Below are 18,184 nucleotides of genomic sequence, written 5' to 3'. Positions count from 1 at the left end.
GCACCCATGTTCCTTTCAGAATCCACGCGCATCTATTCCCATTTGGACATTTCCTTCTGCACCGTCCAGCTTGCCCATTGTCTCGAGTGGTCCGTTCTCCCCGACACGTAGTCAAGCGATCATTTCCCGTGTGCTATACGTTTGCTGACTCTTACTCCACCTACGTGCACACCCAAATGGCAGCTTTCTAACGCCAACTGGAGGCTTTACTCCTCCCTTACAACCTCCGACAAACATTTCCCCAGTTGTGATGACCACGTACAATATCTTACAAACGTTATCCTTACCGCCGCAGAACGTTCCATTCCTCTTTACTGCGGCGTGTCCCGGTCCCTTGGTGGACTGAAGTGTGCCGCGACGCAATTCGCGCGCGCGGTGACGTGCTCTCCGCGTTTTTAACCGTGATCTTACAATGGTAAACTGCATTCGTTACGAGCAGCTGCGTGCACAGTGTCGTCGCGATCTTCGGGACAGCAAAAAAGCTACCTGGATTTCCTTCACTCCCTCTTCCGTCGTGTGGGCTAATCTCCAGCACCTCCCTGGGACCAAGGTCCATTCCCCAGTTTCCGGCCTGACAGTAGCCGATGATGTCATAGTGCCCTATTGCTGTCTCCAACACCTTGCGCCGCTTTTTTTGCGGAGTTATCAAGCTCCATCCACTATCACCCTGCCTTCCTCTGCCGGAAACGAGTGGAGGAGGCTCGCGTGATACCCTTCTCTTCTCAAAATCGTGGGTGCTACAATTCCGATTTCACGATGAGGGAGCTACATCATGCTCTCACTTCACCCCAATCCTCCGCCCCAGGGCCGGACAATGTTCACCTTCAAATTTCGCAGTACCTTTCTCTTGTGGGCAGGCACTTTGTATGTAAAACTGCAACTGGGCAAAGGGCCCGTTTCCCAGACGCTGGCGTGAAGTCACTGTCATACATGTACCTAAGACAGTAAGGACAAACACCTTCCGTCTAGTTATCGCCCCATTTCTCTCACTAGCTGTGTTCGCAAGGTGATGAAACGTATGATTCATGCCCGGCTGGTGTGGTGGTTCGAATCTCGCAGTTTCCTGATCACTGCACAATGTAGATTTCGAGCGCGCTGTTTTGCAGTTGACCATCTCGTCACTTTGCCAAAACATATCGTGAATGGTTTTCTGCGGAAACACCAGACTGTGGCTATATTCTTCGATTTGGAGAAAGCCTACAACATCTGGCGGAGGACTGATATCCTCTGTATTCTCTACACGTGGGACTTCCGTGGCCGCATGCCCCACTTCCTTCAGGAATTTTTAAACGACCGAGTTTTCAAGGTACGTGTGGGTTTTGTCTTGTCGGACACCTTTGTCCAGGAAAATAGTGCGCCTCAGGGTTCCGTCCTGAGCGTCCTCCTCTTTGCTGTCGCCATTAACGGGTGGCCTGTTTTCCGCTGGGCTTCTCCGGCTCCCTTTTCGTTGACGATTTTGCCGTCTATTGCAGTTCTCCACGGAATTCTCTCCTTGAACGGCGTCTTCAGCGATGTCTCGGTCGTCTTTACTACTGGGCTCTGGCTTTCGTTTTCCCACTGACGAAACCGTTTGCTGGATTTCTGGCGGCGCAATTTCTTCCGCCGTCTTTACATCTTGGGCTTGCTGCTCTTCCGTTCGTTGAAACTACGTAATTCCTGGGTTCATGCTCGATAGGAAACTTTCTTGGTCCTCCTATGTGCCTCACCTGGCCGCCCGCTGTACGCGGTCCCTCGATGTCCTACGTGTCCTAAGCGATACTTCCTGGGGAGCGGATCGGAGCACCCTCCTCCGTTTGTACCGGTCCTTTGTCTGTTCAAAACTATACATTTTCTTTTTATGCATTGCACGTCGGTCCCTCTTACGCCGTCTCAATACTATACACCATCGTGGCATCCGTTTGGCCATTGGCGCCTTTTACACTAGCCCGGCTGAGAGTCTGTATGCAGGAGGTGCCAAACTTACGCTGTCATACCGCCGTGACTCTCTCCTCAGCAGATACGCATGCCATATGTGTGTGTGCCTAGTCACCCATCCTATACCTCCTTCGAGGACGCCTTTGTTCGCCAGTTTGGGGCGCGTCCCTCTTCTCTGTTACCTCCTGGAGTTCGTTTTCAGCTGTTGCTCCGACAGCTTAATTTCAAGCTACCTGTAACTTTCCCGATGGGTGTCAACCATTCACCACTTTGGCTTCGTGCGGCGGCACGTGTTCACCTTAGCCTTGGCCTTCATTCGCTTCCGTGTGTTTCACGTCCTTCGCACGAAACTCCGCGATAGTAACTTTGTGTACACTGATGGCTCTCGGACTGACCGTGCTGTCGGGTGTGCCTCCGTCATTGCCAACGACGTTTCTGGGTATCGGCTTCCGGAACACTGCTCAGTATTTACAGCCCTGTATCAGGCCACGCAGTGCAGCCGGCGACACAGGCTTTCCAATTGAGTCATCTGCTCCTATTCTCTCAGTGCTCTTCAGAATCTCTGTGTGCTGTACACCGTCCATCCGGTAGTGCAACAGGTGCGGGAAAGCTGTCACTTGCACACTCTTGATGAAGCCACTGTGATGTTTATGTGGGTTCTTAGTCACGTCGGTCTGACAGGAAATGAAACCTCTGTCCTCATACCTAAGCCCGCTAGTTCTTCCATTGCTTCCGATGATCTCTGTGTTGCCATATGTCAGCAGATGGTGTCACTCTGACATCACCACTGGTCCTCCTTTCGTGGGAACAAGCTCCGGGTTATTGGGCCTCTCCCAGCGGCTTGGACGACCTCCTCTCGGCCCTCTCGCCGTGAGGTTGCGTATCGGACACTGTCTTTTTAACCATTGCCATTTGTTAAATGGTGCTCCCTTACTACTTTGCACTCACTGCGGTCAACCTTTGAGGTCCGCCATTTCCTGACGGAATGCTCTTTTTTTTTAACCACTTACGTTCTCGTTTGTGTTTGCCGTCTGAGTTATGGGCCTTTTTAGCGAACGACGCAGGCTGTCGACCGCGTTTTACTTTTTGTCCGTCGTAGCAATATGGCGAAGGCCATTTAATTTTTAAGTTCATGATCTCCGTTTTATAGACCTTTCTCCAAGACCCTGTTTACAGCTGTCTTTCCTTCCTCTTCGGAGCTACAGCGGCGGGTGTACGTAAGTTTAAACATTCATGCACTTGGCCCATTTTCTGTGTTTGCCAGTTGAATAACATTTACAGACTTTAACAGTGGCCACGGCTCGTGATCTGCTGAATAGCTACTATATTGTAGACTGACTGATTTATAAATCTACAGTATCTGTATGTGTTTCAATATTCAAAAGCTACTGTTAGCGGTTGGCTCTGCGACTGTAGTAACAACGTGACGTATTATTTTTACTATTTGGTATTAGATGTAGAATAAAGTAATATCTGACTTCTCTGTTCATGAACAGCATCTGTTTCTCGCTCCTGTAGCCACTAAAGGACCACACAGTGTGCACGGAAGTTATAACGCAAACGATCAAGGACGGCGAGATAAAATTTAGAATTAACGGTTTGTCCTTCTGGTACAAGTTCATTGTGAATGATTCCTTTAAACTGTTAGCATTACCTTCCCAAGATCCTTCCACAAGCGCACTTTCTATGGTTTTGGCTTCAGTGGGCTCAGTCGCATTGCACCCTGCCGCTTGTTAAGAGATTCGTATTGAAAGCAAGATGTGTCGTCACAGTGGGCTGCCTGTAACAGGTCTTTGCAATGTTGGACACTGCCACGTTTTTCAGCGCCCGAAAGTGCTTGCGGCATAAACCGGGCACAGACTTTCATTTTACGCAGACTCTTTTAAAATTCTGTGCACAATAGTTTTAGGTATTCCTGACAGCTCCTCGATGAGTCGTGCAGAAAACATCCATCTCATGCAATTATATCAGCGATTTCTTGCACCTTTTCGTCCGTGCCTGGCTTTGGTGCTATTGGCTCGTCCTTTCTTTTCTCCCTGCCGTCACGAAATAAGGCATACCACCGAAAAACAATCACTGCCATAAACAGATTTCATCATATCGAACGTTTCACTCGCTGATTTGCCTGACGTAACACAAAGCTTGATGTTGGCTCTATTCTCAAAAAATGCTTCAAATGGCTCTGAGCACTATGGGACTTAACTTCTAAGGTCATCACTCCCCTAGAACTTAGAACTACTTAAACCTAACTAACCTAAGGACATCACACACATCCATACCCGAGGCAGGATTCGAACCTGCGACCGCAGCGGCTGCGCGGTTCCAGACTGTAGCGCCTAGAACCGCTCGGCCACCTGGCCGGCGCTCTATTCTCCACCGCCGTTTTCCGACAAGTGCTAGACACGTTCAACACAGTAGTTGTCGAAGCTTCGAAGATTATACGCATTGAACCAAATGTGCTGGTCCAGGTAACTACAAAAAATTTATCGTGAACTGTTGTAAATTACAAACTATTATAAATTTTTATATTCACAAATAACACCACCACATAAACACGGACAAAAGTTAATCCAAGAACCACTCTGGAAAAGAGTGGGCGTCCAAATAAACATATTTTCTTGAAATGGCCATTTCTATTACCTGATTTCCTCCTATGATATTCAGAATAACTCTGCTAGCAAACGTACAGAAAACCTGCGTTGACGGTCCATCCGTGTCATAGTCTGGTAAAAAAGTGACTGGACGTGGGGCGAGCAACAAACAAGTCTCACACTGAAATCTTTCACCCGAGACACCGTTTGACACGTTTTATATAGAACATACTGTAAAAGTACTTCGTACATCATAACAGACCTAAACGACGACTTATTTGTTTCCACCTAGATAGAAACAGTGTCCAATTTTATTTATTTATATTATCAGGAATTTACCAATTTTGTTTCTTCACATGGAACTGTGTTGTGTTCTTGCCGCAGAACACTAATTCTCGGTGACAATTTCGGCGACGAAACTGTATCGTAGATCTGACAAGAAAACGCAATAAAAATCTTTCAAAACCGGAATTTTTCTGGTGTTCTTGCTGCTGGTTGAGCAGTGCAAATCCCGGAAGTTAGCTCTACTTTTTACGGGAATACGCTCACCAAGATAAGAAGTACTTTTCTCAACTGTGTAATGGCCTTTAAAAGATTTGAATGAAATACGGTAGAATGGTTCAAATGGCTCTGAGCACTATGGGACTCAACTTCTGAGGTCATTAGTCCCCTACAACTTAGAACTAGTTAAACCTAATTAACCTAAGGACATCACACACATCCAGGCCCGAGGCAGGATTCGAACCTGCGACCGTAGCGGTCTCGCGGTTCCAGACTGCAGCGCTTAGAACCGCACGGCCACTTCGGCCGGCGAAATACGGTAGACCCACTGTTTACGTCGATTAGGCTTGTTCTGATGTATACCGAAGCAAATTTATAGCATGTTCGTAACACACACACTCTGCGCAATTGTTATTAATTTTAAAGCTTTTTAGACATATCGTTGCTTTTCACCTGAGACTGTATTAATTCAGGAAAAATTTCAGCGAAATATAGAAAGAAAAGCAGAGCTGAGATCAAAAGACGACTATTTCACGTACATAAAGAGTCAATCATACAGGCGTAACTCTTCGAGAGATTTAAAAAAACCACACCCACTCGTAACGGGTACATTTTTGCTGGGCACATAGTCTTCCCCTAAACAAACACTCTTCCAACCACGGAGTTTACGATTCTCTCGGTGGTAAAGCAGTCACCTGGACTGGAAATCCCTTCCCATACGTAACAGCAAAGTAGCTCCAATTTGAGTGCATTTGACTAGGAAATTTCCAATACGACGTACAAAACAGCTATACCACTGTATCTGCCTAACATACGGCGACTATCCTAAAGCCAAAAAGCACAATTCCAATAAAGTTGATGTATTAGTTTCAGTAGTTAATAAGTTTAAGAAAACAAGTTGGTCACTATTTTTATGAGCCCACTGTGATTCTTGCTCATGCGAAAACAGATCACCCTCATCTTTAATGTGCCAAATTATCTAGTGTCAAAAAAACTCAGTACTCTCTAATAAAAGATATCTCAACTTTCATAGAAACACTGTCCTGAAGTTCGGGTCCTCCCCCGGGCATGGTGTTTGTATTGTCCATAGCGCACGTTAGTATAAGTTAGATTAAGCAGTGTGTAAGTTTAGGGATCGATGACCTAAGCAGTTTGGTTACATAAAATCTTACCACAAATTTACAGTCTTTTACTGTCCTGAACGACGAACGGTTCTAACAGTATGTTAATGAACCAATTCCTAATGCGTGTAATTTTAGCGCAGATGTTGACAGGTCATATTTGAGTTAATTAATTCATATAGTTCTCAGTTTCTGCTTATAATCAACAACATAATGAATAGTCATTCTTAACTGCTGTCGCAAAGTACATTCGTGAAGTTACAGAGAAATTACCCTTCGTGTAGTGCTTAGCATTACTCACCAGTGGTGCAAGGGGACGAATAGGGCAGTCGATACTCACCTGAAAATAGAAAATAATACATTATAGACGAACAGATTACATGAACTCTGAAATATCCTACTCAATGAACAAACGTGCTTTCGACGAACCGAGTCTGCAGCCTCACTGAATTACTGAACAGAGGCGATGTGTTTCGCACGCTTCCTATGCATATAACGGGCCTTTTACGAAGTTCGGCACAATGCCCTCTTACAAAAGCTAGCAGAGAACGACTCCCGCAACAAATTACGTGGCTTTATAAAAGCACAATAACGGAAAAAAGGAAGAATCAGGGTAAATGTCTGTGAGTCAGCTATCGAAATGGACCTATTTCGAAAAAAATTTATTTCTGTCAACGATCGCACAAACTTTTATTAGAAAGACCTGTTTCAATATTACAAGATTTTAAAATGACGAAGCAGCTTTCCTAATAACAACTACTAAACAAACTACGAAACAGAGCCGAAACCGTTGTTTGAAACGAAATTTTTTGCGACATAGGACGACAAAAATGACAGTAAGCTATTCTCAGTTTCATTTTATCCATTAGTAAGCCAACGCTTTTCAACTTATACACCATGAACATTTCATTTCAAGAACAGCTAAACTCAACGATAGAATTGTGCAGCATGCGGTCGGTAGCGCCTACCGGTGTTCAAACTTACCTTTCACTGAAAACAGAATAACTAAAGTAGCTAGAAAACTGGTGGAACGTTTCGGGATCACACCAAATCCAGCAATAATAAAAAACACGCCAACCACGCGAGAAAAGTATTTCAATGTCGACAATCTGACGGAACACCGATGGCCGTATATCACAAAACGGTTAAAAACGTCTGCATACCAAGTGAAGATACATTCTTATATACACAGCACGCACCAAGCCAGGGCAAGGAACAAGGACGAACCTTATTAATGTCGTAAGATCCCTAATACATCAAGTAGTCTATACAAACACTACACATGTCAGTCGAATTCTAGACTAAGGCGCCATTCTTTGGTTGACCTCGAATGGCAAAACATTGCGCATGGAAACCTTTGCTCAGAAAGAAAAACTGTTCAGCTGGAAACACTCCCCTAACCACCTAGGAAAACTATTCATGAAGTAACTATCGTGTTGTCAAGAGAAGAACGCTGCGCAACATTAACAGCAAAATATGCTCCTCAAACCCTTTCAGTTGACATTAATTGAAAAAAATAACTAATAACGAAAATTTTACAATTACATTTCCAAACTTTCAAGTGCTCCCAACCATTGCATTTAGCTAGAGCAGTAGAGAAATTTCAACCACAGGATACTAATGAATTCCTAACAATTCTAAGCAACGACTAATTAGTACATAAAACATACTGTAATGAATCCTACGCTTAGTGGTTTTTTTTATAGTTTGACCCCGAAATGAATTGCATGACTGATTCATTTCCACCAAACATGAAGAAATCTAAGAAGTACGACGAACAGATGAACAATGGAATCCCAAAATCAAAAATGTCCCAACAAAGGAAAGCACATTAATTTTTTTTATGGGTAAAATGATTTTTTTGCACACCGACACTGCTCTCCAACCCCGCTCCCCATTTACGTCCCAATGACGAGTGGTTTTTGAAGTGGAGAGACGAAGTCAAGACACTTAAGGAACTTCAAGGATACACCAGAACACACAAAGTCGCTGCGGAGGTTTCGTGTGGCAATACAGCTGTCCTCTTAACGACGAGTTGAGCACCCAAAAATAAATACATATAATGTGCAGTTACTTTCAAAATAACATAGCACAATCCAGTAGAAAATGCGCAAAAAGTTGAAACAGAAAGTGTTCATTTATGGCGACAATGGATCAAATTCTTAAGTCTCACACTGTAGTGCCCGCCGTTCATTGGTTCCGCGATTACTAATAATCCAAAGTTAATCTAACGACCGTTCTGTACGTGATCTCCTCTGTGCAAGAAGTACATCTGCTTATTATTTTACAAATGAGTCTAAGTCTAAAATCTGCTTTCTCAGCAACTAGACTAATGTGATGGTCTCATATTAAATCGCTTGCGATGGATACTCCTAGACACTAGATGGCTCGGTCATTTTGTAACTGAACACTCTGATATTTCGCATATTTACGCGCATTATACTGTCTTTGCTCTTGTTCAGAATTAGATGCCGTTCTTCATATCAAGTGCCCATCATCTACAGTAATTCCAGCATTTCCCAGTTATTCTCTTATGATGCGATATGTGCTCGTAAAACCGAGTCGTCCGAGAACATCCACCGAGATCTAACGGCGTTTTGTACCTGTCTATCGCCAAAGCTGCTGTCATAGGACACTTCTTTGCTGGTCGCCCGATGGTGTTTATGCGTCCGCTAATTTCTCTTCATTAAGAACGGGTTACGTCTTCAACTGGACGACAAGTTTTCCGTGCAGCTGCAAAGGTCATCAGTCCCTAAACTTACACACTACTTAACCTAAATTATCCTAAGGACAAACACACACACCCATGCCCGAGGGAGGACTCGAACCTTCGCTGGGACCAGCCGCGCGCAGTTGCATACCTGAATTCAATTAGCACGAATGTTGATTACTAAGCAGCAGTGCGGAACTGTATCGGAAGTTAAGAAATATGGAATTAAGTTGGGATCCATTCCTTACAAACTTCAGACTTCAGGATCTAATATCAGCACGAAATGAGAATGACATTGTTTTGCGGAATTCTTGTACGAGAGTTTTCAGTGAAGTCCTCATACGTAAGCATAAACATGGTTCATGCTTCCGTAACAACATACTTAATACATGTAGTTTTGAAGCGACGTTTGATACGAACTTCAGATTTCACGTGGGCAGAGATTGAAAGCTTTCGATTTACAGTCATACCATAAGCTATCTAATTACGCGTCACTGTTAACGAAAGCGAAAAAGGCTACTAAATGAGTGGCAGCGGTGGGGTATGGAAATCAGGCAGGTGGCGATCAACGCTTGGGAGTTAATCCATGCGTCATCAAGGGAGGGTGTGCGTGATGGGGAGGACTCGGCAGAAAGCTGGGGGGAGAACTACTCCATATTCAGTGACAGGCGGAGACTCTGAACAATACTACCAACTTTTTGTCCCGGTTCATTCCATCAGACGCACAAATAAAAGGGACTCGCGCAGCCCAGCACACGCATTAACGTATGTCGCGAGGCGACGACGAGTTGGAAGAGTCAGTAATGACTTGGAAAGAAGCCAGATAAAGGACGAGCCATAATTACGAGTGCTTGCGGCTTTTTCTGAACGGAAAGGCATTCTAAAACCATCTTTTTAAGAGTGTGAATGCAGCATACATTTCATTCGTAAAGGCATCTCAGGAACTTGTATGTTTGTAGACGTGTGTATACTCAGTAACAGCCTAGGTATGCCTTTTCATCTAATTCCTGGTGATTACAATTTTCTACAGCTGTATAGTACTTCATAGTCTCGGTATAGAAAGCACAATACTGTGAATGTTCTGAGACCTTTTTTTTGCCAGTCTGTTTTCGATTTAGAGGACTGTCATTGTTGTACCAAGGATCGATTGGAGTCCCCAGCAATATAACAGAAGCAGTAGCAGCCGGCAAAAGGAATAAAAGAGTAATCAGCGTCTAGTAGCTTAGATATACCGGCACCGGCACCGAGCACACCATGCACTAGTCAATGGACCATCAAATGCGATTCTCTTATGCTTCAAATGGCTCTGAGCACTATGGGACTTAACTACTGTGGTCATCAGTCCCCTAGAACTTAGAACTACTTAAACCTAACTAACCTAAGGACATCACACACATCCATGCCCGAGGCAGGATTCGAACCTGCGACCGTAGCAGTCGCGCGGTTCCGGACTGCGCGCCTAGAACCGCTAGACCACCGCGGCCGGCTGCGATTCTCTTAAATTCGTGATTTGTACAGGTATAATCATTAATATTGTATAGAGATTATAGAGTTATTCATCAAAGCAAATAACAGTAATTCATACACCAATCGACTTACAGACCCACTCAATTCGACTATGAAATCCCTGACATTCTGATGACATCACCCACGACTGATGTGCAGATGTGAATAAACAATGGGCTGCACCACCTAATGCTGCCACAAAAGTGTTCGAAGAATTTTTATCCTAAGCATAAATTTAAATGCCAACGTAAATTCTGACAATGTCTCCCGCAGCAGAAGGTGACAGGAAATGACCCTACATCACACCCATATTTTCTAAACTAGTATGTCACCAGGAGAGTAAACATTGGCTGTGAAGGCCTGTACTATATAAACGCTATGTCTGTCTGCTATGGACCGTTTAACAACTCATCGCAGCTATCGATCACATTTAGGACATTCGATACACATAACTGCTTTGACAGCGCTCCTTTGATTCCTTCACTCATCAGGTGCCGCCCTTTTCGAGTACACGTCAACCTCGCATAGCGCTCCGCAAATACGTCGCCTTCCACCGTAAGGATGGTTAGGATGTAACATCCTATCGCAGGCAAGAGACGGAGCGTCAGCCAAAACAAAGTACAGAGAAATGAAGTGGTACATGACCTGCTGGAAGATATCGTTCCCCAATTTGCTTGAAACTATTTAAGGAAACCACGCAGAATGTCGTTGGCGGGATGGGGATCTGAACCCTGTTCCTCGACTGGAAGTGACCAGTATTTTAACCAATGGACCGTAACCATACTTTAACAGTTCCCCCAATGCACGGCAGAATCCTTGGGAAAAGACGCATGGTGCAGTTTCCTAATGCATCGAAAATATTCCGTAGAATCCAGAGCCCTCTTGGGCAGCCCCTCTGTTGGATATCTTGGCGTGTGGGACGTTGCTCCAGCCGAGGCAGCTCGATGAGGACGGACGTAATTGCCCACAGACAGCAAAAAAAAATTTGACCAACTGAACCTCTGAATTGTCTTGAATGCAGTTGCAGTACCAATCTCTCTACTTATGGGTATTAACAGTATTCCACTAAATCCACGAAGGCGTCAATCTCTTTGCACCCATTCAGTGTCCCACGAACAACAAACGCAACCCCCTCCCCCAATAATAAATATTCGTCATTGTACCAGGTACAACCTCCTCACAGATTTGCGCTGTTAATTATTCTGCAAATTAAAATAGGATTTATTTGTGAAGAGCACGTTTCTCAGTTTCGTTCGTGCTCGATCTCGATGTTTCTGACTCCACAAATGGGATCGCCTGGCTGGAAACTCTGCTACACAATTAGTCAGAAAACTAGAAACCGTTTAGCAAAGACTGAAGACACAACAGGCTGTTCCAGCAAACTTGGCAAAGAATAAGAAGGAGGAGGAAGAGGAAACGGTACTGTTACGTGTTCACATTGGAGTCACGATGGCAGTACACTACAAACTGCGCTACCCATGCATACCTCTAAGGCGGACTCAATAGTGTCAACTTTCAACATGTATATTCTTTCGCTTTGGAGCGTACAGTCGCTACAATAGCATCACTACCGATGATCTCTGTCTCTTTGATAATACTGACGATAAGGTCAAGCCAGTTTGCACCCAGGACGTCTAAAAAATATCTACCTCGAATGGATTTTATGACTAATTGTACTAGACAGTTGTCTAATAACTCAAGACAATTTACGGTTATTGCCGGTAAAGAATAAGTCATGGCACTGTTGGCTGGAAAACAGCAAGTGGTACGTTAAGACGCCTAGTAGGAAAGGATTTTCTTCTTCCGCGCACAGTGCTGCCTTTTCTAGTGGGATGTCTTAATTGTATCAGATGAGGGTACTTGACCGCAGTGATGTGTGCATAGTGCAGTGTTTATGTTTAAGGTGGTGGTGGTGATGACAGAATATCCGGTGCCGATATACAGCTTGCTTGTCTCGAACAGCACCAAGGTGGTACATGGCTTAACGTCCCTATCCGACGGGCGGATCACCGTCATCAGTATCACTCCATGGGATACTACGTAGAGGTTTGGAATTTAATCCAGGACATTGGTGGAAAGTCTGGTGATCAGGAAATGTACCCCACAACCCCTCCTCTTGCCGACCAAATACTGATCTCTTCTAATATCAGGATTCGAACCAACTACCTTCGAGTCGAGTGCTACCATATAGGCTCATGTTAGCCATTCCGCCACTGGAGGCTTATCCTCGGAAATATAGGCAATCTTACGAGTTGGAACATCGAAACGAAGAAAGATTCAGTTTAACGTCCCATCGAGATCATTAGATGGAGCACAAGCTCGGATTGTGTCAAGGATGGAGGAAGGAAATCGGCCGTACCCTTTTCAAAGAAACCATACCGGCATTTGCCTGGAGCGATTTAGGGAGATCACGGAAAACCTAAATCTAGATGGGCAGGTGTGAGTTTAAGCCATGGTCCTCTCGACCAATGTGCTAACCACTGTGCCACCTCGAACGGTGATAAGACGAAAATTAAAATCACCCCATACGATTACCATATGATAAGGGTATTTCCATACTATCGATTTCAGTGTGCCTTCGAGTGTGTGTGTGTGTGTGTGTGTGTGGGGGGGGGGGGGGGGGCAGTGCGCGCGCGCCCCTTCTATGATGGACTCTTCTACTTGTCAAATAAAATGACACTGTACTAATCTCGGCAAAGGAACGGGAGATGGGCTGAACATTTGGTCAAAGTCGTAACATTGAAGACGAGGCATTTGTCGAGCTTGAAGGAGTTGTACAGGGAAATTGAAGTGGTGTTCTGAAATAGGAATTTTACAGTAGGATGGCAAGTCGAGGACAGACACTATGATCCCACTGTGTCACTTGGCTGAGTTACTCCTTGCAGGTGATACCGATAGTAGCGAAGAATGTAGAAAGCTCACGTGTATTATTCGATGATCCGTATTTGTCGAGCCAGAACGAACGGGAGCTGTAGCTTTGTACACACACACACACACACACACACACACACACACACACACACACGAAGGCACGTGAATTCGATTTTGCGGAAATAAACCTATCACACGGTAACGGTGTGAGGTGATTTTGATACTGGTGTTACAAACTACGAAGACTGCCCATATATTTCCGAGGATAAGCGTGGTTTCTTTCATTTTTCAAAGGCAGTACCATAATGTACTTAAATATGTCAAATCTGAAAGACACACTTCTGTAGAGGGGCTATGAATCCCGGACATGCGCCTCCAAATTTGGTGCAAGTCTTTCAATTTGATTGTTTCGGCTGTTTGTGTATCAGTTTCGTGGCTCAATAAATGGATAACGGCCTCATTTACCTCGCAAAGAAAACTTAGTGGGTCGCTTTGAAGAGCATCCCAACCCACCAAAAATCAAAAATGGTGATCAGTAACAAGGGAGTCTACTCCCAGGCCAACCACTCCACTCTGTGGTATGATTTCAGAAAATCCTTGCCTCGCCGTGCGAAATTTCGTAGTTCAAATGCCTCTGAGCACTATGGGACTTAACAGCTGAGGTCATCAGTCCCCTAGAACTTAGAACTACTTAAACCTAACTAACCTAAGGACATCACACACATCCATGCCCCAGGCAGGATTCGAACCTGCGACCGTAGCGGTCGCGCGGTTCCAGACAGTAGCGCCCAGAACCGCTCGGCCACTCCGGCCAGCAAATTTCGTAGTGCACGTCTGTTTTTGTGTGTGTCCACCAAAGGCATCTAAAATACGCTAGTATGCCAGGTCTCAAGTTTTTTTTTTCAGGTCCAAATCATTAAATTCAAATTGTGCAAAGTATATGTGAATAAATACGATCCACTGTCGATGATTGATTCTTTGGTTTATGATCAGCCCTTGAAAAGTAGTAAGCTGTCCGGCGTTCAATATTTCAATAAAGATTAGTCAATAAATATATAGGCGTTAAAAACGAGCTCTCTGCAGGTTCATTCAGTATGTTTCCCTATACGATTACGACTGATCTCGTCTTCACTGAACTCGACATAGTAGAGATTCTACTTCCCTTATATTAAATGATACCGTTTAGGCAATGCAGAAAACCCTGTTTTGCATGAGATACTGACAATAAACGCCACTCAGCTGAATGATCCATAAAACGCTCGTCACGATCCACACCGATGCGCTTCTGTGTGAGGAATATTTTCTTCCCTCGATTTAGCGGAATATTCCATGCTGAATCTGTTCCAAACGCTTAGATGACAGCTTTCCTGGATAAACGCTCAAATTATGACTGGTGCCATTTCCTTAAACCGCTCTGTCACAACGGTGACATTCGTCAAGGGATTTTTAGCCAGTGTGTGACTGCTTGTCTTCCCATTGGGCTCGCAACAGACCAGCATCATCTGAGTACTATTCGCTTCCGACACGTGAATAAACACGGCATGGATGGGCCTGAATTTCGCACAAGAAATCTGTAACAGCTGCTTCAAACAGCACCATAAAAGCTGTATTAGTGAAAATATGCATATCCCGCTAAAAGAAAGATATGTCGCAACAAGGTGGTGATTAGTGACGAAGCACAAGCTTGTCGGAGAAAGATGCGGATGGACATCTGCCTTGGCAGTGTTTAATCAAGTACATCGACATCCATCCGAAGTAATTAAAAAAATTACGAGAGTAGTGACTTATCCACTGCCTTTCTTCTCTCGATGTCCATCGGTAGAAGGCTATTCGTCAAAATATTAGCATTGATAGTTTTAGTTCCTACCAGATAATAGTTTTAGCAATTAACACATATTCATTACCTCTATGCGTCAGGATGGGCTTTCCGTTTTCTGATGGTTGGACAGATTAACATTTCTGGAATGACATCTGCCTGAAGTGCCTTTAGGCCAACTGACGAAATTGTGTAGTTAATGTGGAAATAATGTTACTGATGTGGAAATAGTGTAGCTAATGTGGTCTATAACAAACTGAGAATTTCATTACCATTAATGTGACATACATACACGCACACATGTATCGTATATAGTAAATAAGTAACAAGTAACATTTCACATGAACACAGCAAAAACAGTAACAGGGAAAAATGGTTCTAGTTCTGTAGGAAGACTAAGACCGGAACTCTATATAAAAAAAATGTATAAAAATTGTAGTCCTCCTTGCAAGACTCAAACTTCCCTCCAGTCAATTTAGGAAGGAGTTTACCTGTATCCTTACGTCATCAAATTGAGTGATATGAGGTCGTTAGCGTAGTTAAACTCAAGGATGTCCTCTTGTTTCCATGTAAAATGTAACAAGTTATTTCGCTGGTCCTCTCTCCGATGGAACTATTCATGTGTCACTGGCTACTTTTGTCTACTCATAGCAGCACATCAGGTCATTTTTAGGCCAGTATCAGCATTAACACATCGTTAACATCTACAATAATATGAAAAGCACACGAATCAATGGCTGATTGGATTTTAAGGTGATTATACCACAAATTTCATATTAGTGTCGGCACTTCAACGTATTTTCATGCCTGATGACCTGATACAACCCTAACAATGTTTCATTATTGCTACAGCTACTGTGAAGATGCCCAAAGATGGTTCAAATGGCTCTGAGCACTATGGGACTCAACTGCTGAGGTCATTAGTCCCCTAGAACTTAGAACTAGTTAAACCTAACTAACCTAAGGACATCACAAACATCCATGCCCGAGGCAGGATTCGAACCTACGACCGTAGCGGTCTTGCGGTTCCAGACTGCAGCGCCTTTAACCGCACGGCCACTTCGGCCGGCGATGCCCAAAGATATCCTAAAGAGTGTTCACTACTTTATATAACTGCTAGCTATAATCGATATGTTTTGCTGATTTAGTGCGTCATGGGTGATGGTACAGAGGCAAGAAACGGAAGAATGTGTCTAATTAACTCGTTAAGTACGAATGTACGTTCATATGTTTTCGCTGCCGGAGTCAATGTTCATAAAATCCTTCCGGGCCATAGACCGCATTATGTTGTAAAATGATACTAAAATCCAAATGAAATAAAAACCACATGAATCATTGGTGGTATGATTTGAAGTGCTACCATACGGCAACTAAACTTCATATTAATTCCTTTGGTTGAACGTACGTAACCGTAGATTTGTGTGCATGTATAATAATGTTTCGGTATCACTACAGTTATTGTGTACATGTTCATGAAAACTCAAATCCGCTGAAGCGACTTTGTATTACTTACCTTGATGAAGCCACTTGCAATAATGACCGAAAGTATGATACATAATTTTACTACATGTCGCGATTTAATCAAAATTAAATGCAAAATTACAAGGTATTACAGCAAATGGTGAACTAAAACACAATTGTTCATATTATTCTTAAGGATAACTTCAGAGAAATCAGTACTCTGTAGAATCTTGGATGATAATCAAGCTATGTAACTAAACTCTAATCATCGTGAGTGGAGCCTTTATGTCAATAATGATACTGCATATTACGATAAATCAGCAAAGAGGCGGAAACTAAATACCGTGAGAGTCAACTAATGTAGCCAAACAGGTATCACAGAAGAAGACACAGAGGGACGAGACAGCAGCGGAACAATTTTAACAATCAGATAGAGAGCGTAATAGTAACAGCTGGTTCCCACGTAGTGACGGGCGTGGCCGTGACTTCCTTTATGTGGCCGGCAGAAAAAAATGCAGCAAAAAGCGCGGCCTAGGAGCGCGTGCGTAGCTCCGTCTCGGCCGCCCGTCGCGTCCAAATTTTATTGATTCCGGTGGCCGCCGCATAGCCCACTATCCCGTCCCAGCAGCCGGCATCCAGCTACCCACTAACTGCTGAGCAGCTACCACCTCCACCTACACACTTCATCAATTAATGCCCCGGCACACTTGCCGAGTACAGCAGTAGAAGCTGAGAACAAAAATGTTTCCCTCGTCGACCTACAGTAATTTCTCAGATCCAAACCCGTATGGATGGTTAGGGCGACGATGATTATGTAGTACAGCGGAATCGTTTGTTGACTTTCATTTCGTGGCATTTCGACGTATTATGACATGTGAGTACGACTAAGCCAAACCACTTAACTCCGTTATGTTTGCTTGCTGCTTTCAATCTTTTGCTTGCTACCGTAACAATGATATGAAAAATGTATGCGATACGGATAGTAATTAAGACAGTGGAGACTAACGAACACAACACTGCCGGTGTATTAAATATCGTCGCTGCGTCGCCACCGGTCTAAAGGCACCAATGGCTCGTGTCCAATTCTCCGGCTCAACTGGCATCGGCATGTAACCCACGCAAAAGCCTTTTTTTACGGGCGTATATTAGTCACATTCCTATATGCGGGTCAATGCTCGGGATGCCAGTCTCCCCTTTACAACTGCGAGGAGGATTGTATACAAGGTGCACCACTCTACCGCGTCTCCGCTGCAGCGCGAAGTACACAAAGGCACGAGCCGCGAGCGTAGTACGCCGCCGGCTGCAGCGGAGACAGAAGGCGCGCTCCATTTGTCGTACCTGGGAAGACGTCACGGAGGTCAGGGCTGGCGCGCGCCCAGCCGTTCCGCTGCTGGATGATGCACTGAAACATGGCCGACGGCGGCTGGGCAGCGCACTACCCGCACTCTGTGCAGCTCGCGCTGCTACTGTCACGGCTACAGATGCTGCGAGCCCAGTCCCGCCGGGATCGGTCTGCATCGGGGCAGCTCGGCTACGTTCGCCGCTGCTGGCCGAACTACGACGGTGGTCGGCGACCGCTCACGAATCTTACCGGCTTCAAAACAAACCGTTATTTTGTTTTCATTTTCGATGTCGATTGACACGAATCGAATAATTACTTTAATTTACCCACTTTATTGGTTGTTGAGCTCTG

The 18,184-nt window shown here is 44.4% G+C and overlaps 1 protein-coding gene across 1 annotated transcript in view; it reads right to left on the bottom strand.

The window, feature by feature from the left end:
- Window positions 1-17,959, bottom strand: part of LOC126483785 (SLIT-ROBO Rho GTPase-activating protein 1-like) — a 510,581-nt gene extending 492,622 nt beyond the window's left edge. The window contains exon 1 of the mRNA XM_050106944.1: window positions 17,830-17,959. Coding sequence (XP_049962901.1) covers window positions 17,830-17,902 — 73 coding nt within the window. The 5' untranslated portion in view covers window positions 17,903-17,959. The remainder of the gene's footprint in view (window positions 1-17,829) is intronic.
- Window positions 17,960-18,184: the final 225 nt, after the last annotated feature.

This window comes from Schistocerca serialis, chromosome 6 (assembly GCF_023864345.2).
Source record: "Schistocerca serialis cubense isolate TAMUIC-IGC-003099 chromosome 6, iqSchSeri2.2, whole genome shotgun sequence".
In the NCBI taxonomy this organism is placed as follows: domain Eukaryota; kingdom Metazoa; phylum Arthropoda; class Insecta; order Orthoptera; family Acrididae; genus Schistocerca; species Schistocerca serialis.
The sequence above is the reverse complement of the archived record's forward strand: the minus strand, read 5'-3'. Positions and strand labels throughout refer to the sequence as shown.